The sequence below is a fragment of the Rattus norvegicus genome, chromosome 10 (assembly GCF_036323735.1).
Source record: "Rattus norvegicus strain BN/NHsdMcwi chromosome 10, GRCr8, whole genome shotgun sequence".
Taxonomy (NCBI): Eukaryota; Metazoa; Chordata; class Mammalia; order Rodentia; family Muridae; genus Rattus; species Rattus norvegicus.
This window is the reverse complement of record NC_086028.1, coordinates 38,029,495-38,047,012: the sequence shown is the minus strand read 5'-3', so window position 1 is coordinate 38,047,012 and position 17,518 is coordinate 38,029,495. Positions and strand designations below refer to the sequence as shown.

At 39.4% G+C, this 17,518-nt stretch overlaps 1 protein-coding gene and 1 long non-coding RNA gene across 5 annotated transcripts in view; both read right to left on the bottom strand.

Moving 5' to 3' along the window:
* Aff4 (ALF transcription elongation factor 4) overlaps positions 1-17,518 on the bottom strand; it is an 82,262-nt gene that overhangs the window by 33,568 nt on the left and 31,176 nt on the right. For 3 of the 4 annotated variants that reach the window (XM_006246263.5, NM_001107001.2, XM_008767684.4), the window contains exon 5: positions 14,323-14,409. The exons of the other annotated variant lie outside the window; for it this stretch is intronic. In XM_006246263.5, the coding sequence (XP_006246325.1) occupies positions 14,323-14,409 (87 nt within the window). The remainder of the gene's footprint in view (positions 1-14,322; positions 14,410-17,518) is intronic. 4 annotated transcript variants of the gene reach the window in all.
* Positions 1,345-14,314, bottom strand: LOC134480791 (uncharacterized). The gene is made up of 2 exons (XR_010055613.1): positions 11,594-14,314; positions 1,345-11,539 (listed from the first exon to the last, which is right to left on the bottom strand). It is a non-coding gene; the product is annotated as an uncharacterized LOC134480791 (long non-coding RNA).

Here is a 17,518-nt window from a genome sequence, read left to right as displayed (position 1 = left end):
GTTACTCTAAAAGGATAGTCTGTGTTATCTAAGAGCCTGTCTAAGAAAAAAATTATACTTAATAAATAGCTGTGTCATCCAGGATACATTCAAATTATACTACATCTCTACAAAGAATAAACAGTTCCCACATGGGTATCCCATGCCACTCTGCTCCCTTCCTACTTTCTGTCCCTAGTTTCTTATAAACCTATATAGCATTATAAAGAACAAACTGTCACATACTTTTTACTATTTATTTGCTTGTTCCTTTCAGATAGTGTCTCAATATGTAGCTCTGGGCGGCTGACACTCTATGTAGACCTATAGAGGGTAGACGGGCTGCCCTCAAATTCAGAGATCTTCCTGCCTCTGCTTCCCCAACACTGAGTACATACTTAAAAAAAAACCTCTATGATAATACAGAACCTGATACTAGAGAAGCTTTAGTAAAACAGAAACATGACTTTCTAAATAACTTTATGCACAAAATGTATGCTGTAAGATAAAATGTCAAACTTATATACAGATTCAATAAAAAGCCTCCTTAAAAATCTTTTAATGACAGAATTTTCTGGGAAAGAACAACCAAAATAATAAGAAAACTAAATATATATTTGCTGTTAAAAAGATGTCAACTAGGGGCTGGAGAAATGGCTGAGGGGTTAAGAGCACTGACTTGTTCTAGAGAGAGGTCCTGAGTTCAATTCCCAGAAACCACATGGTGGCTCACAACCATCTGTAATGGGATCCAATGCCCTCTTCTGGTGTGTCTGAAGATCATTACAGTGTACTCATATAAATAAAATACATAAATCTTTTTTTAAAAAAGTCAACTAATTTTCAAAAAGGATGCCAGAATCATTCAATGAAAAAATAATATTTTTCAACAAATTGTGTCAAGATAACCAAACAGCCACAGTCAAAAGAGTAAAGTTAATTTAAAGGCTTTTAAAGAAAATAGTACCAAATCTTAATGAGACTGCATTTAGCAGAAAATTCTTGTTGTAATGTATCATATACATATAAAACACATAAATTGGATTTTATTAAAATTAAGAACTTTTATGATCCCAAGGACACCATCAGGAAAGTAATAGTAGCACATGTCTGTCATCTAGGTTTTAGGCTGAGACAAGAAGATTTCAAGCTTGAGGTAAGTTCCAGGCCAACCTGAGTTACAAAGTAGAACTGTGTCAGAAAGGACTAAAACTAAGACGAAAGCTAAAGATGTGGAGCAGTGGTAATGGTCCTATCAGTGACGAGGACCTGGATCAGGTCACTCAACACACAACACACACAACACACACAACACACTCATACCAAGAAAGTGAAAAAGAATGATATATATTTGTACTGTCAAGATGCTGAGGCGGAGAATTGAATTCAAGGCCAGTCTGGCTCTACAGCAAGACTGCATCTATCAATTAAGAAAAGGAAGTGGAGAGGAGAGAGAACGTACAGAATGGGAGAATATGTATAATATGTATAAATCCTCTTTGATAATGGATTATTAGTATCTGTACTATACAGAGTTGTAAACATTTATTTCAATGTAGAAGTCAATACTAGATAGGTTCATAGCCATAAACGATCACACATTCTTAGGCTTCATTTATTTAGGGCAGAGAAATAAGAGGAAAAAATAGTTAAAGGGCATGAAATTTCCTTATGAAAAAGGTGACAAAAATGACCTGTGCCACAACTGTGGCATTGGGTGCACTTGTCTACAAATATGTTGAAACCACTGAACTAAATACTAAATAGATTAATTACATTGTCTGTAAATTATTACTTTCAGATGTAACAAAATCTCATTACATACAAACTACGTTAGTAAATAGAGAAGCAGCTGAGAAGTCACTTTTGTCAATTATGTTAAGAAATGGAAACTCCTGTCGTACGCAGGAATGGTGGCACAAGTCTTTGGTCTCAGAGGCAGTCAGATCTCTGTGTTTGAAGTCAGGCTACAGAGTGAGTTCCAGTTCAGTCAGGACTACACAGAGAAACCCTATCCTGGAGTAGGGATGGAGGGGTGAGAAGGAAAAGGAAGGAGAGGAGGTTGAGAGTCTTTAATTCCAGTCTTGGGAGGCCAAGATAAGAGGATCTCTTCCAGTTCAGGACCAGCTCAGCCAGAGCTACACAGAGAAACCCAATCTCAAAAAAAAAAAAAGAAAAAGAAAAAGAAAAAGAAAAAGAAAGAAAAAGAAAAAGAAAAAGAAAAAGAAAAAGAAAAAGAAAAAGAGAAAGGCTAAAAGCCCAGTAGGATAGTTTATATATGCTTGGCTCCAGGGAGTGGCACTGTTATGGCCTTGTTGGAGTGGGTGTGCGCTTTAAGACCCTCATCCTGGCAGCCTGAAAGTCAGTACTCTCTTGTCAACCTTAAGATGAAGATGTAGAACTCTCAGCTCCTCCTGCACTATGCCTGCCTAGACGCTGTCATGCTCCCACCTTGATGACAATGGACTGAACCTCTGAACCTACAGCCAGTCCCAATTAAATGTTGTCCTTATAGGAGCTGCCTTGGTCGTGGTGTCTGTTCACAGCAGTAAAAGCTTAACTAAGATGCCTAAAATTCTAAGTAATCCCTGATTCCTTTCTATCAACTTTGACAGCAGTCAGCTGGTCACAATACATTTCTACATTCAGCCTTTAAAATACCACCAAAATGTAAAACTACCTCATCTCCTTTGGACTGTTTCTTTTTAAATTTAGGATGGCTATGTAATGGATCTTCCTTACTGAAGTATCCCCCTTTCACTCAACTATGGATTTTGTTTTTGTTTTTTGTTATTATTATTATTATTTTTTTTTGCAAACCCAAGTCTTTTTTTTTTTTTTTTTAAATATTGGGATTGGGGATTTAGCTGAGTGGTAGAGCGCTTGCCTAGCAAGCGCAAGGCCCTAGGTTCGGTCCCCAGCTTCAAAAAAAAAAAAAAAAAGAAAGAAAAAAAATCTATTTAATGTATATCAGTACACTGTAGCTTATCTTCAGACACACCAGAAGAAGACATCAGATCCCATAACAGATGGCTGTGAGCCACCATGTGGTTGCTGGGAATTGACCTCAGGAAAAGCAGTCAGTGCTCTTAACCGCTGAGCCATCTCTCCAGCCTGCAAACCCGAGTCTTAATGTATTATAATGGTCTTTTTATTTTTCATTCAATGTACCAGCATTTTTTATTGTTCCTAGGTATAACCCTCAATCTTCTTTTGGAGGCAAAGTCTCACTATGTACACTACAGGCCAGGGTGATCTTGAACTCCTTGACTGCCTCAACCTTGAATGAAAAGCCATCTTTGCATTACATTTACTCATACATCTGGGTACCAGTGAAACAGAATAACAAGAGATAAAGCACTAGCCCTGTGAAGATGCTATCCTTAATGACTCAACTATTAATGAAAATAAATGCAGAATGAAAATGTGCTACTCATCAGACATAGTATTTAATATAAGTTCACTACTGTTATATATGAGAGATGGCTTAGCAGTTTGATTCCCAGCACTAACAGAGCAGCTCAAACTGTCTGTTAACTTCAGCTCCAGAGGATCTGACACCCTCTTTCAGCATCTGAGGGCATTAGAGACGTGTGGTACACATGCACAGACATAAATGCAGGCAAAACACCCATACACAGTAGAAGTAGAAGTAGAAGTAGAAGTAGAAGTAGAAGTAGAAGTAGAAGGAAGAAGAAGAAGAAGGGAGAAGAAAGAAGAAAGAAGAAGAAAGAAGAAAGGGAGAAGGGAGAAGGGAGAAGGGAGAAGGGAGAAGGGAGAAGGGAGAAGGGAGAAGGGAGAAGGGAGAAGGGAGAAGGGAGAAGGGAGAAGGGAGAAGGGAGAAGGGAGAAGGGAGAAGGGAGAAGGGAGAAGGGAGAAAGAAGAAGAAGGAGAAGAAGAAGAAGAAGAAGAAGAAGAAGAAGAAGAAGAAGAAGAAGAAGAAGAAGAAGAAGAAGAAGAAGAAGAAGAAGAAGAAGAAGAAAACAAGACTGGAGGACCAGAAAGATGGGCTATGCAGGTAAAAGCACTTGGTGGTCTGTCGGTGTCTGTACCGATAGTGTGTGAGTATCGGGCGTAGGTCTGCGGGATTGAAATAAATCAAGTACACAGGTCATCCGTTTTCAGTGAGTGTCTGTTAGGCTTTACTGAGATCTCTTTATATACCAGGTGAAAATCCCCAACCAGGAAAACAGGAAAGGTTTGTGAGGTAAAAGTTCCGGCCCAATCAAGGGCATAAAACACTGAGAGTCCACCCCTGGCATCCAGATGGTAGAAGAAGAGAACAACTTCTGGGGCTGTTCTCTGACAGTGAATAAACGTAACTCTTAAAAAGTAAAGACCTGGTGTGGCGATACGCATCTTTAATCCCACCAGTTGGGAGGCAGAGCAGGGAACTCAGAGTTCGAGGCCAGCCTGCTGGGGGTGTGTGTGTGTGTGTGTGTGTGTGTGTGTGTGTGTGTGTGCAGCCTGCTGGGGGTGTGTGTGTGTGTGTGTGTGTGTGTGTGTGTGTGTGTGTGTGTGTGTGTATTTATAGGCTTGCAGAACTACAAAGCGAGAGACCGTGTCTCAATAAAAGAAACTAATAAAAGCCATAACAATGCCAAGTCTGTAATTCAAACTCAAGGAAAAAGAAGTGGGAGGGTCAGTTCCAGGCCTCTCCAGGAGCTGGGAGCTCTGGTACACAGAGCTATGCCTAGCTGTAGTGGTTGCCGCTGTTTTGGTTGTGGTGTATTTGATAATTCTTTGTTTGTTTGTTTGTTTGTTTTTGCAGTAAGTCTCAGCTCAGGCTGACACACTTGCTATTTAGCCAGGGATGACCTTGAACTCCTCATTCCCCTGCCCACAGTTCCCAAGTATTGGAATTATGGTATGAGTCAAGAAGAACCTAGCACAAATTCAAGGGCATTTAATCAAATTATAAAATGTTTCATTAAAAATGTATTTATTTATTACATATAAGTACACTGTAGCTGTCTTCAGACTCATCAGAAGAGGGCATCAGATCCCATCACAGATGGTTGTGAACCACCATGTGGTTACTGGGATTTGAACTCGGGACCTCTGGAAGAGTAGTCAAGTGCTCTTAGCCACTGAGCCATCTCTCCTGCCCTAAAAATGTTTTTTAAAAACCGGGCATAGGGGCTGGAGAGATGGCTCAGCGGTTAAGAGCACCCGACTGCTCTTCCAGAGGTCATGAGTTCAATTCCCAGCAACCACATGGTGGCTCACAACCATCTGTAAAGAGATCCGATGCCCTCTTCTGGTGTATCTGAAGACAGCTACAGTGTACTTATATATAATAAATAAAATAAATCTTTAAAAAAAAAAAAAAAAAAAAAAAAACCGGGCATAATAGTGCCTTTAATACTGTCACTCAAGAGGCTGAAGCAAAAAGATCTTTGTGAGTTCAAAGTCAGTCTGGTTTACATAATGAGTTCCTGGACAGCAGATCTACACTCTGGCTCCAGACAAATACACACTAAAATCATCCCATGTATGTTCCTAAACTTGAAAATTCCACCACTTGTTGCAAAAAAAGGCTTCCAAGATTATCAATGACGTAAAAGCCATTTTGGTATGCTTATTACTGATGCTTCTTTTTCTTCAAACTCTAACTGATATCATCTCTTTTAGAACACTATCCTCAAATTCCCTAGCTGTAAAAACCTTCTTCTTCCCATCTCTGGATGTCATACTGCTTATCTACAAACCTCCAAGTAGCAAATAAAGCTTCACAAAATACTTTAAGCTGTATTACAGATGAAGTTATAGTCAGAGAGCAAGAAGAGTCATCATAAAAGCAACTATCTTCTAAGCATAATCAGTAAATATTTGAGGTTTCTCAAACATCAAAAGTCTAAAGATACCTAAGTGTGCACAGATGTGTGTATCTCTACACCTGAATTTAGTCAATAAGCATCTGGTGAATAGCTATTATGTGCCAGGTACTAGTCTAGGCATAGATGTGTATGTACATTTTTTGGTGTCCTCGGTTTTTTGTTTTTTTTTTGTTTTTTTTTTTTTCTTTTTTTTCCGGAGCTGGGGACAGAACCCAGGGCCTTGTGCTTGCTAGGCAAGCGCTCTACCACTGAGCTAAATCCCCAACCCCGGTTTTTTGTTTTTGAGACAGGGTCTCACTTTACACTTTATAGCCCTGGCTGTCCTGGAAGCTCACTATCTAGATCAGGCTACCCTTGAATTTACAGAGATCTACCTGTGTCTGCCTCCTGAATGCTGGGATTAAAGACATGCACCACCACACCTGTCATCTTCCTCTTCCTCCTCTTCTTCTTCCTTTTTCTCCTCCTCCTCCTTCTTGTTTTTTAACCCTAACACTTATAAGTGTTTTGTCTGCATGATGTATATTTATACACCATTTGCATGCCTAGGGCCATGGAGGCCAGAAAAGGAAGTAAGATCCCCTGGATCTGAAATTATTATAGGTACTTGTCACCTGGACCTCTGGCATAGCAAGCCAGTGCTCTAAAACAGAGCCTCCAACCTCTCCAACCCTTTCCTTTGTACTTAAATATCTTTTAGTTAGAGAGGAACAGTATCTAAACCATGTAGTGTTTTGCCTACAGCACCCAGAAAAATGCCCAGAGGCCACTGCCAAAAAGCAATGGCCTCTAGACAAAAACTAGAAAATCTACCATGTTATCCCAACTGGACTCAAGGACTCTGCTTCTTTCCTGTGACAAAGAATGACCTAGTTGTGCTCAGATTCAAAGGCTACTTACTGTCTAATTCTGTACCAAATCTTTTTTATTTTTAAAAATGTAAAATTTTACAAGGTTGCCATCCCCTTTCCATATATCAACTGATTTCTCCTTTTCACCACATCATTACGCTCATCATACAAATATGACTGAATATTTTATCTTGTAAAATCATTCTCAATATAACATGCCGCTTCTAGCATATTTGTCTGGTACCACTTGTAGAAATGTGCTTCAAAAGGCAATCTTCTTTTACGTATCCACCATCTCCCAGTATCTCTGCAATCATTGTGCTATAGCTTTCTATTAAAAAGGTTTGTGAATGGGTGTGGTGTCATATCTCTTTACTCCCAGCACTTGGGTAGCAGAGTTAAGTGTACATAGTAAGAAGACCCTGTCTAAAAAGCAAGAAAACAAACAAAAACAGTTTTTAAAAAGGTTGTCATCAACAAGAATGGCTGTCAAATCTAATGCTTGGAATAGAACTTAACTATGTTAAATAAAAAGCAGAAATTTAGAAGTGCAAACCATATCTGAGATCATACTACATTAACTGAGACCAACAGCATTTAAGATACTGCAGAACCTTATGGCATAGCAGTAGAAGCAATATAAAATGGAACAACAAAACAAATACTGCACTATGTAGTCACAGTCCTTGAAGCAGGAAGAAAGAAGAAAACAGAAAAGAATATGAGTGCTGTAAATAACTGAAAGGTTTTACTAACTTGGTAGAAACTATGAATCATAATCCCAAGCTCAATAAACCTCAAGTACAAGAAAAGAATAACATGCATATAGATTATTCAAGCTAAACCACCTACAAGTTAGAATCTATAACCAGAGGGGAAGCTAAGCATGGTAATACTTGAATCCCAGAGGTAGCAGAAGCAGGAGGACATTGCTGTCCAGGCCAGCCTGGGCTCTGTAGTGAGGCCCTATTTAAACAAACAAAACAGGAAAGCACTGTGGTGCTTGTCAGTAGTTCCAGATACCTTGAGAAGCTGAGGCAGGGGGGATAACTGGAATTCTAGCTACAATGGGAACAAAGCAAGATAGTATCTCCCACTACACACAAATTGTTTTAGGTACACAGCAAAAAAGTACTGAAGGAAACAGGTAACACAGAAAGAATTGGCATCAGATAGAAAGCTCAGCCAACAGAAAGAAATGACAAGTAAAAGAATGCTAACTGCATGGGAAGGGTTTTTTTTATCTTCTTTATTTAATAGTGATTAAAGATAATAAGACAGGCATGCATAGTGAGACACACAATCTACCATTCAGGAGACTGTGGCAAGAGGATCAGACCTTCAAGGTCATTCTTGACTATTACAGAGAGTCTGAGGTCAGCCTGGGTCATAGATGCTGAGTTGGGTAGGGTACAGGGAAGAGTATAGAGAAAATTAAAGGGAGATGGGAAGTGTTGGGCGAGATACCCTTGAAAACCTTCCATTATTGATGTTAATATTATGGTTAAAGTATGACTGGGTTCATGGGAAATCCCCAGCTAGCTGCACAAGACTAATACAAATCTGGTGGTCAGGATGAATAATGATATGATAAAGCTCTGACCTTGCTGAGAAATACATCTGACGTCAAGATGCCCAATGTGGTGACCTGTAACCTTTCTGAGAAACCAACATCCTGCTGACTAATAGATATGACAAACCTGTAACCTTTCTGAGAAACCAGCATCCTGTTGACATCAGCTGACCACATAAATACTGTGTCCTTGGCCTGTGTAAATGTTTCACACTTCCCCCCTCCCTCTTGTTACCCCTGTTAAGAGTATAAATTCAGCCTTGGGAAAAAATAAAACTGTCGCCTTGATCAGATTCTTGTCTTGGCGTCCTTCTTCACATCTCTTGTTCCCCATTCTCTTCCAGGTACCGTCTGCACCCTCATTGACCAGGGAAGGAGAAAGAGGACCCATTCCAGTTTCTCACCAGAACCAGTAATTCCAGCACCATTAACAACATTTACTGGGAGGCTGTTTACATAGAGACAATACTCCTTTATATAAAGCTATTTTCAAATAAAAATGTTAAAATGGCAAAGGACCTTTTGAGAGTGGGGGGCATTCTCCGTATAGCCTTGGCTGTTCTGGAACTCACTCTGTAGACCAGGCTGGCCTCAAACTCAGCCTGCCTCTGCTTCCCAAGTGCTCGGATTAAAGACTTATGTTGCTGCCACCACCACCACCACCACCACTGCCCAGTGCAATGAACCATTTTCAAGTGCTGAGCATACAAGACTTCTGAATATGGCCCTATTCTTTACACAGATATAAACTAGAAATTTTCTAGAAATATCACAAACAAGTCTATAAACCTTGGTTTCTAGACTTTCCTTTTTTTTTTCTTTCCGGAGCTGAGGACCGAACCCAGGGCCTTATGCTTGCTAGGCAAGCACTCTACTAAGTTTCTAGACTTTCTAACTCAAACAGAATTAACCCACAAATTAGTAACATGTAGAAAAATCTCTCAAATACTTGAGAACTATAAAACATTACAAAAAAAAAACCTTGAAAATAAACTATAAAATGTAATTAAAATACAAAATATTAAAAATTTGTGATGCTTTAAAAGAATATTTATATTAAAAAAGTAAGGAGGGCTGGGGATTTAGCTCAGTGGTAGAGCGCTTGCCTAGCAAGTGCAAGGCCCTGGGTTCAGTCCCCAGCTCCGAAAAAAAGAATAAAAAAAAAAAAAAGTAAGGAAAGCCATACTTTAGTGATATTACTACTTTCCACTTCATGAAAAAAAGTTTTTTTTTAAAGATTTATTTATTATATATGTACACTGAAGCTGTCTCCAGACACAACAGAAGAGGGTGTCAGATCTCATTACAGATGGTTGTGAGCCACCATGTGGTTGCTGGGAATTGAACTCAGGACCTCTGGAAGAGCAGTCAGTGCTCTTAACCGCTGAGCCATCTCTCCAGCCCGGAAAGAAAAGGTTTTTAAGATGAAGGCAGAAGAAAAAGTATAAAAAATTATGGTAGAAATGAAAACAGGAAAACTAGGGAAGAATCTAGAAAGAGCTAACAGAAAAGAACAAATTATCAACATTAAAAGCAGAAATATAAGATACTAAATAAATGAGGGTATTATGAAAAGCTTACATCAAATTTGATAACATCATTGGCAATTAATACACAAAATGGAAGTCCAGGAACACAGCTCAGTTAGTAGAGAGCTCGTCTAACATTCAGGAAGTCTTAGGCTCCACACTAGCCTCACAAACCCGGCAATAACAACTGTAACCCCAACTCTCAAAGGTCGAGGCACAAGGATCAGGAGTTCTATGTTATTCTCAGCTACATACCAAGCTGGAGCCAGCCTGGGATTTAAGAAACCATATCTCAATAAAGGAGAAAGAGGGGAGGAGAAAGAGAATAAAAAAGGAAATCTACTTTGAAAGATACAAACTACCAAACTCATTGAAAAAGAAATAGCATAGTGGCACACACCTTTAATCTCAGCACTGTAGAAGCAAAGGCAAGCGGATCTCTTTGAGTTCTAGGTCATCCCAGTGTACATAGAAAGTTCCAGACTAGCTCCAATTACATTGAGACCTTGTCTCAATAAATAACAGATAGACAGACAGACAGACAGTTACCTCTGGCCTACATGTGCAGAGACTCTGAGCACAATAGATGAAACAAAAAGCTACTATGCACTTGCTCTTGCAAAGCTGCAGCCGCAGCACCGAGACACAGTCAATACACAAAATCTGCAACCACAAACTGGAACCTTTGGCAGGGGCCTGAGATAAGGGGGAACTTGTGTTTTGAGAATGGAGAGAGTTTGCTGTGACTGGCATGAGAAAGAAGACAGAGTGGATGGTGTGAAGACAAGTGGATTCTGAGAGATTATTGAAGAAATCAACAGAAGACTGAGGTGATCTGAAACCTTAGTGAGCACAAGGGGCTTGGATGCTGGTACCAGCTTCACTAAGATGCAGCGACATCAGGAGCCTGACTCTTTATATCATCCTATTGGTTCTAAGCAGTGGTGTTGGAAGGGTCCTGAAGCAGACCTTGGAGAACGTTTTACCATGTAGACCTCCATGGTCCAGAAGAGCGATAATGCTAGCTTAGACTATGGCAGTGGAGATGAGGATACAGAGAAATGAAAAAACAGGAGGGTAGGTACCCTTCTAGGAAGGGAAGAAATTGAAGCTTTTTAGTTAAAAAAAAAAAAAAGGATTTATCCTCACAGTCCTTTTTAAAAATTACCTTTATACTTTTATTTCTATTGTGCAGATGTATATACAAACCATGTTGCACTTGTGGAAATCAGAGGACCTTTATTCCTTTAATACCAGTGCTTGGGAGAGAAAGGCAAGCAGATCTCTGAGTTTAAGACCAGCCTAGTCTACAGAGTGAGATCCAGCAAAGCCAGGGCTAAAAAGAGGACAACCTGTGGGAGTCAGTTTTCTTCTACTATGTAGGTCCCAGGAATCAAACTCAGGTTATCAAGCTTGGTAGCAAGTACCTTACTGCTAAGCCATTCGTTGGTCTCAGTCCTTGTTTTGATATTCTCATATTTGTTAAACACATTGGTGACTTTTGTTTTGTTTTGTTTTGTTTTGTTTGTTTGTTTAGACAAGGCTTCTCCGTGTTGTTCTCCCTGGTTGTCCTGAAACTCACTCTGTAGACTAGGGTGGCCTCAAACTCACAGAGATCCACCTACCTCTTCCTCCCAAGTGCTGAGATTAAAGTCATGTGCTGCCAGCCACTGCCCAGCATTGGTGATTTTTCTTGCTGTCACAAAAATCCCTGGCCAAAGCAACTTAAGGAAATTATAATATATATGATGGATACAGTTACCTAACCTTATGTGATGGATACAGTCACCTAACCTTATGTGATGGAGACAGTTACCTAACCTTATATGATGGATACAGTCAAAATACCAGTGAAATAAAGAAGCACAAAATTACCTTCAAGTTGTATGTATAATGTCTATATAAAACATCAGTCAATTTTGTGTTCATACTTCAGTTCAGGGTGCCCATTTCCTATATGTAAGTCTTTCAAAAAATTTAAAGTACCTTTTACTTAAAATTTTAAGTCTGAAACACTTCAGATTCCAAACATATGGAATTATGCAACCCATAGAGGAATAGCCAATAAACACAAGAAAAAAGATAGTTCATTATCATCAGTCTTAAAGGAAGTATAAGTTAAGATAAAAATGGCATACCTCTAATGCACCTGCTAAAATGGGTAAAAGCAAATAGATCAACAATGCTAGGCTGAAGTCACAGACAGAACAAGTGGACTGACTACTGCACACTGCTGAGTGGTAGGAAGGGGAAAGCGAGTGCTTCAGCTGCTCTAAAGAACAGTGCTCAGGGCTGGAGAGGTGGCTCAGGGGGTTAAGAGCACTGACTGCTCTTCCAGAGGACCTGAGTTCAATTCCCAGCAACCACATGGTGGCTCACAACCATCTGTAATGGGATCCGATGCCCTCTTTTGGTGTGTCTGAGGGCAGCTACAGTGTACTCATACATAAAATAAATATTTTAAAAAAAGAGAGAGAGAGAACAGTGCTCATCATCTTAAGAGTGGAATAGACATTTACCACACAATTCATCAACTCCACCATATCATTAGCATTTACCCATGAGGAAAAAAAAACATAAGTTTACAACATCTATAATAATGTTTACAGATATTTAACAGCCTAAAAGTGAAGATAGATAGCTTTTATATTCATTAACAACTAAGTGGATAAAGAAATTTTGGTATTTTCATTAAAAGCTTTCTAAGAGGAAGAAAAACTTTAGTGATATACTCAAGAACAGGGAAGACAGCTTGTTTTCATGGGCCTAAGTTCTAACTCCAGTGTGCGCATGTGTGTGTGTGTGTGCGCGCACACACACACACACACACACACACACACACACACACACACAGATGGTTGTGATGACAACAGTAAGATCACTGAGGCTTGCTGCCTACTAGCCTCTCAGAAAAGTAATGAGCTCAAGATTCAGAGAAAGTCTACATCCAGGGAGTAAGGCAGAAAACCATATAAGAAGAAGACATCAACTGTCTACCTCTACCCTCTACACACATGAATGGATGTGTATACCTTCCCATACATGTGTACACACACAAACATACATTTTCTTAAAAGTTCAAGATCATTCATTATAAGCTATACAGAGTTCATAGACAGTATGGGCTACATGAACCACTGTGTCAAAAAGTAAGAAACAGCTGGGTGCTAGGGCACGCACCCCAGCACTTGGGAGGCAGAGGCAGTTATATCTGAGTTCAAGACCAGCTTGGTCTACAGAGCAAGTTCCAGGAGAGCTGTTTTGGGGGAAAAAGAAAAAAAAGGACAATAATAAAGGAAACCACTGATGTAGACCCCAGCTCCCAAACCCAAAAGCACAGGATGTGCACTCCTTCACATACATACGCACAAACATATACACTGTTCAAAACTAGTATTTGCCCATATTTAAAAAAAAAAGAAGAGGGCTTGTGAGAGGATTCAATGGAAAAGGTGCTTGTGGCCAAGCCTGACAATCTGTGTTCCATCCCTGACACCAGATGGTGGTGGAAGGAATCAGCTAATAGCACACACCACACATATCATGCACACATCACACACACACACACACACACACACACACACACACACACACTAAAAAATGTTTATAGTACTGAAAACTGATGGTAACTTAAACACTAAAGAGAAATGGCTAAGTAAAGTCAGATAATTTATACTTTAGATGAATTCAGAAGGTATTAAATCCTTCTAAGTAAATAACATGGCAAGAGCTCCAAGACCACTGTTCACAGACCACTGCTCACAGACCGACGCTACAGAACAGTTTGTCTGAATGAAATAACATATTTATATGGAGTGAGCATACACTTATGACTTGTACACATGCATACACATGGTATGAAAAGGTGTTCAAAGACACATGAAATTGGATGACCTAGAAAACAAAAACGGGACAAGTTGATATTAGGAGTCCTGAGCAAACTTTTACATAAAAATGTATTTTTGTCTGATTGTTTTAGGGGGGATTTTTTAATTCTGAAAATGTAGCCAGATTGGCCTTAACCCCTTGTTCCTCATGTCTTTGCTTCCATAGTTCTGGGGACCACTTACCAACCTTTTATACTGTTTTTTTTTAATTTTTATATTGTTTACATATAAATTCATGTTTAAAAAATTAATCTACAGAGTTTAGATGGGCTGAAAACTGTTGTGTGAGGGCTCTTTCATAAGATGTAACTATGTTTGTGGCTAGGTTCTGAGGCTCCTCAGAAAACAACCTAAATAGCCCTAGCCACCTTCTGTCTAACATACCATGAATGTACATTAACAACAATGCCTTTTCTCTAACTCTCCCCATATTGCCTTCCAAACTTTAAGTACCTCTCAGTCAAAGATGCTCTCAATTCTATTATTATTTTAAAATGTCTTCATAGAAATCATTACTACTTAAAATTACTTATTTGTTTGTTTGTTTGTTTGTTTGTTTATTGTGTTTCCCAGCAGGGAATGGCAAGACAATTTCGAATTCATGTAATTTTAGTTGAGTCATTTAGAGTTTTCTTACATCAAAGACACATTTTATTTACTTACCTTAGTTGGAAAAGGAAATTTGGAAGGTTCTGTTTTGCATGGTGTATGAATAGCCGTTAGAGGGGGAGGCCATGAGTGCGTCATCTCCTGAAATGTAATTATTACAGTTTGTTTTCAACCAGGATAAGGTTACAAATCTATACAGCTAAAAACCAGATTTTACTTAGAAATACTGGTTTTATCAATTTTCCAAAACTATGCATAGTGAGCCAATGGATATTAATAAAGCACAACTGTGTGCAAGTGGTATGGCTGGCAATGGGGCAGGAAATAACAAGTCCTCTCTGACTTTAAGGGGTATACGGGTAGAATGATGAAATCTGTGAACAGTTATAGAAACCAGCTTGTAATGAAATACAAGGGCTGAGCTGTTTTGCTTGCTTGTTTTTGAAACAGGGTCTTATTTTGTAGTCCAGGCTCCCTCAGCTTGCTAAGTCCACCAGAGAAGCCTTGAATTTGTGCTGATCCTCCTGTCTCCTGTCCTAAGTGCTAGATTAGAGGCATGAGCCACCATGCCTAATAAACTCATATTATGAAATGCTACTCAAAAAAGATCTTGCTGTGAGAATGGAAGGAAGAAGATGACAATGAAGAAAACACTAACATTAATCTTTACTATTAATAGATTAGAAACTATTATAAATGTTTTGCTTGTCAATCATTTCTTCAAACCTTGAGGTAGATATTATTCTAACTCTAAGATGAAACTGAGGCACAAGGCCAAACATTAATTACTCAAGGATGCGTGCTCAGTAAATAATGGACACGGAATTTCACTATAGGACATCTCACCTCGAGTTCACATGCTGACTGAAAACTTTAGTCATGTGAAGAAACAGAAGAGAGATTTCAAAAGCATATTAGGAAGAAAACAGGTAAGCAAGACCCTGGGGCTGAGTTTATTCAAGGCCTTCTATTTAATCACGCTATAAACAGCTGAGCACGGTGGCAGGTGCCTCTAATCTTGACTCTTGAGAGGAAGAATTCAAGGCAGTGGGGGCTAATGACACCCTGTGGGGGCTAAGAGGGAAAAAAGGCCCAAGTAAATCTAGATAACAACGTGTATATCAGAGGATCAATGTGTATATCAGAGGTATTAATTAGAATAAGGGTATATTCTATTTCCAGCATTTTATTCAAACTTAGCCATTAGGTAAATTTAAGGTGACTTGTGATTCCTAGAAATTTATTCTGTGGCTCTAACCACGGTTATATAAAGATATGTTAAGAGATTCCAAGGACTCATAGATAAAAAATGTTTAAAGCGCTGATATCCAGCAACACAGTATTGATTAAACAAATTAGCAGACAGACAAAAAATGGATCACCAGACAGACATTAAAATGAGAAATTCAACTATGACATGGAATGACGTCTATAGTTTATTAGTATCAAACACAAATCACAGCCTACACCCCAGTCAATATTTATATAGGAAAAGTCACATGTCTGGCTACTTCTGGGCAACAGAATGACAGAAGGGGGAAGAAACAGTGTCTACTACAACCTCTTACAAGCAGCCTCTTGCATGGACAGAGAGGGAGGTGGGCACAAAGCCCCACCCCAAGCTGAGGAGCTACAGACAACAGATAGCAAGCTGCTGGGAGACAGAGTCAGGGTGTGGCTCTTGGAAGGTCGGCCAAACCCAGTGGTTGGCCATATATCCAAGAGTATATGAGCAGCACAAACTGGGAAAGAGAAAAAAAGACCTAAAATTGAGTGGGTAGGGAAGGGGCAGTTGGGAAGTGAGCATGATCAAAATACATTATACAAAATATACAAAGAACTAATAAAAAATGCAGAAAAACAAAAACCAACAATAACAGCAACAATAAAGCACAGGCCACTTGCATGTAATTGCTCTCTATTCTCTTAAAACTCCTGTATTATTTCCTATACCCCGCTCTACAAGGCCAGCTTAAATCATTGCCATACTGCTAACACTTGACACATAATAGGTGAATAACTGACAAAGGTATTTTTTCAATAAACATATATTCTTTTCAGACAGATTTCTTCCTTATGTTCATAAGAGTTCCTAGACACGGTGAGATTGCAAGTTGAATGGAAATAAAAACCTATGAAAGGAACATGGAAACTTATGCACCTCAGGTTTCTAGTATTGGCATTTCACAAATCAAATAGCAAAATATCAAGCTGGCTGGGCACTAAAACACTCAAGGACACGTGTCAAATCATTCATAAAAAAATGTAGGCTAGGGGTTGGGGATTTAGCTCAGTGGTAGAGCACTTGCCTAGCAAGCACAAGGCCCTGGGTTCGGTCCCCAGCTCCAAAAAAAAGAAGAAAAAAAAAATGTAGGCTAAATATTTAGTAAGAACAAAAAGACAAAGAAAGTCTTCCAGGTACTGCTAAAACTTCAGGGGGAAACATGGATGTTCCCTTAGAAAACACACACACACACACACACACACACCACCCAAACAAAGCCAAACAAAAACAATAACAAAACACGTATATATTAGCCTTTCTTATGCACAAGACTCTGTGTGTGTGAGTGCTTGGGATTGAAGAGATTTCTCAGTGATTAAGAGCACTGGCTGTTCTTCCAAAATACCTAGGTTCAATCCCCAGCCCAGCACTTACATGACAACTCACAACTATAATTCCAACTGCAGTGGACCTGACAGCTCCTTCTGACATATTTGGGCAACACACACACACAGTGCACAAACATATATGCAGACAAGACATCAATTAAATAAATAAGTTTGGGGAGGGGGGTGAGGGAAAAAATGGTGGCCTGACAGAAGAAGAAGTAAAATTTCCCTGAGATTCACAGAAGACACCTAAGCATGTACTAGTATACAGAGACAGGAGAGAAGTGCTTCAAGGAATTTCACTTTAAGGAGGTGATAACATCGCATGGGGAGCTCTACTACCAGCGCAAGGTGAGGCAAGAGGACAGACGTCCAAAGCTAGCACCCACTGTAAGAAAGCCTATTTTTAAAAAAGAAAAAGTATGGTTCAGGAAAGCTAGTTTGGCAAAGTGATCAGTCACAGCGGGAGAGCCGAGGATTGGCTATGGGATGTGTGAGACGTTACAGCCTTCCTCTGAATAGTGGCCTTAGTCATCTCAGTCTCAAGAGAGAGATGAGCCACTGATCACCTCTAGCAAACAAGTCACGCTACGAAGGCCGGGGACTAAAGAGAAGACTTGAAGCAATATACAAAGAC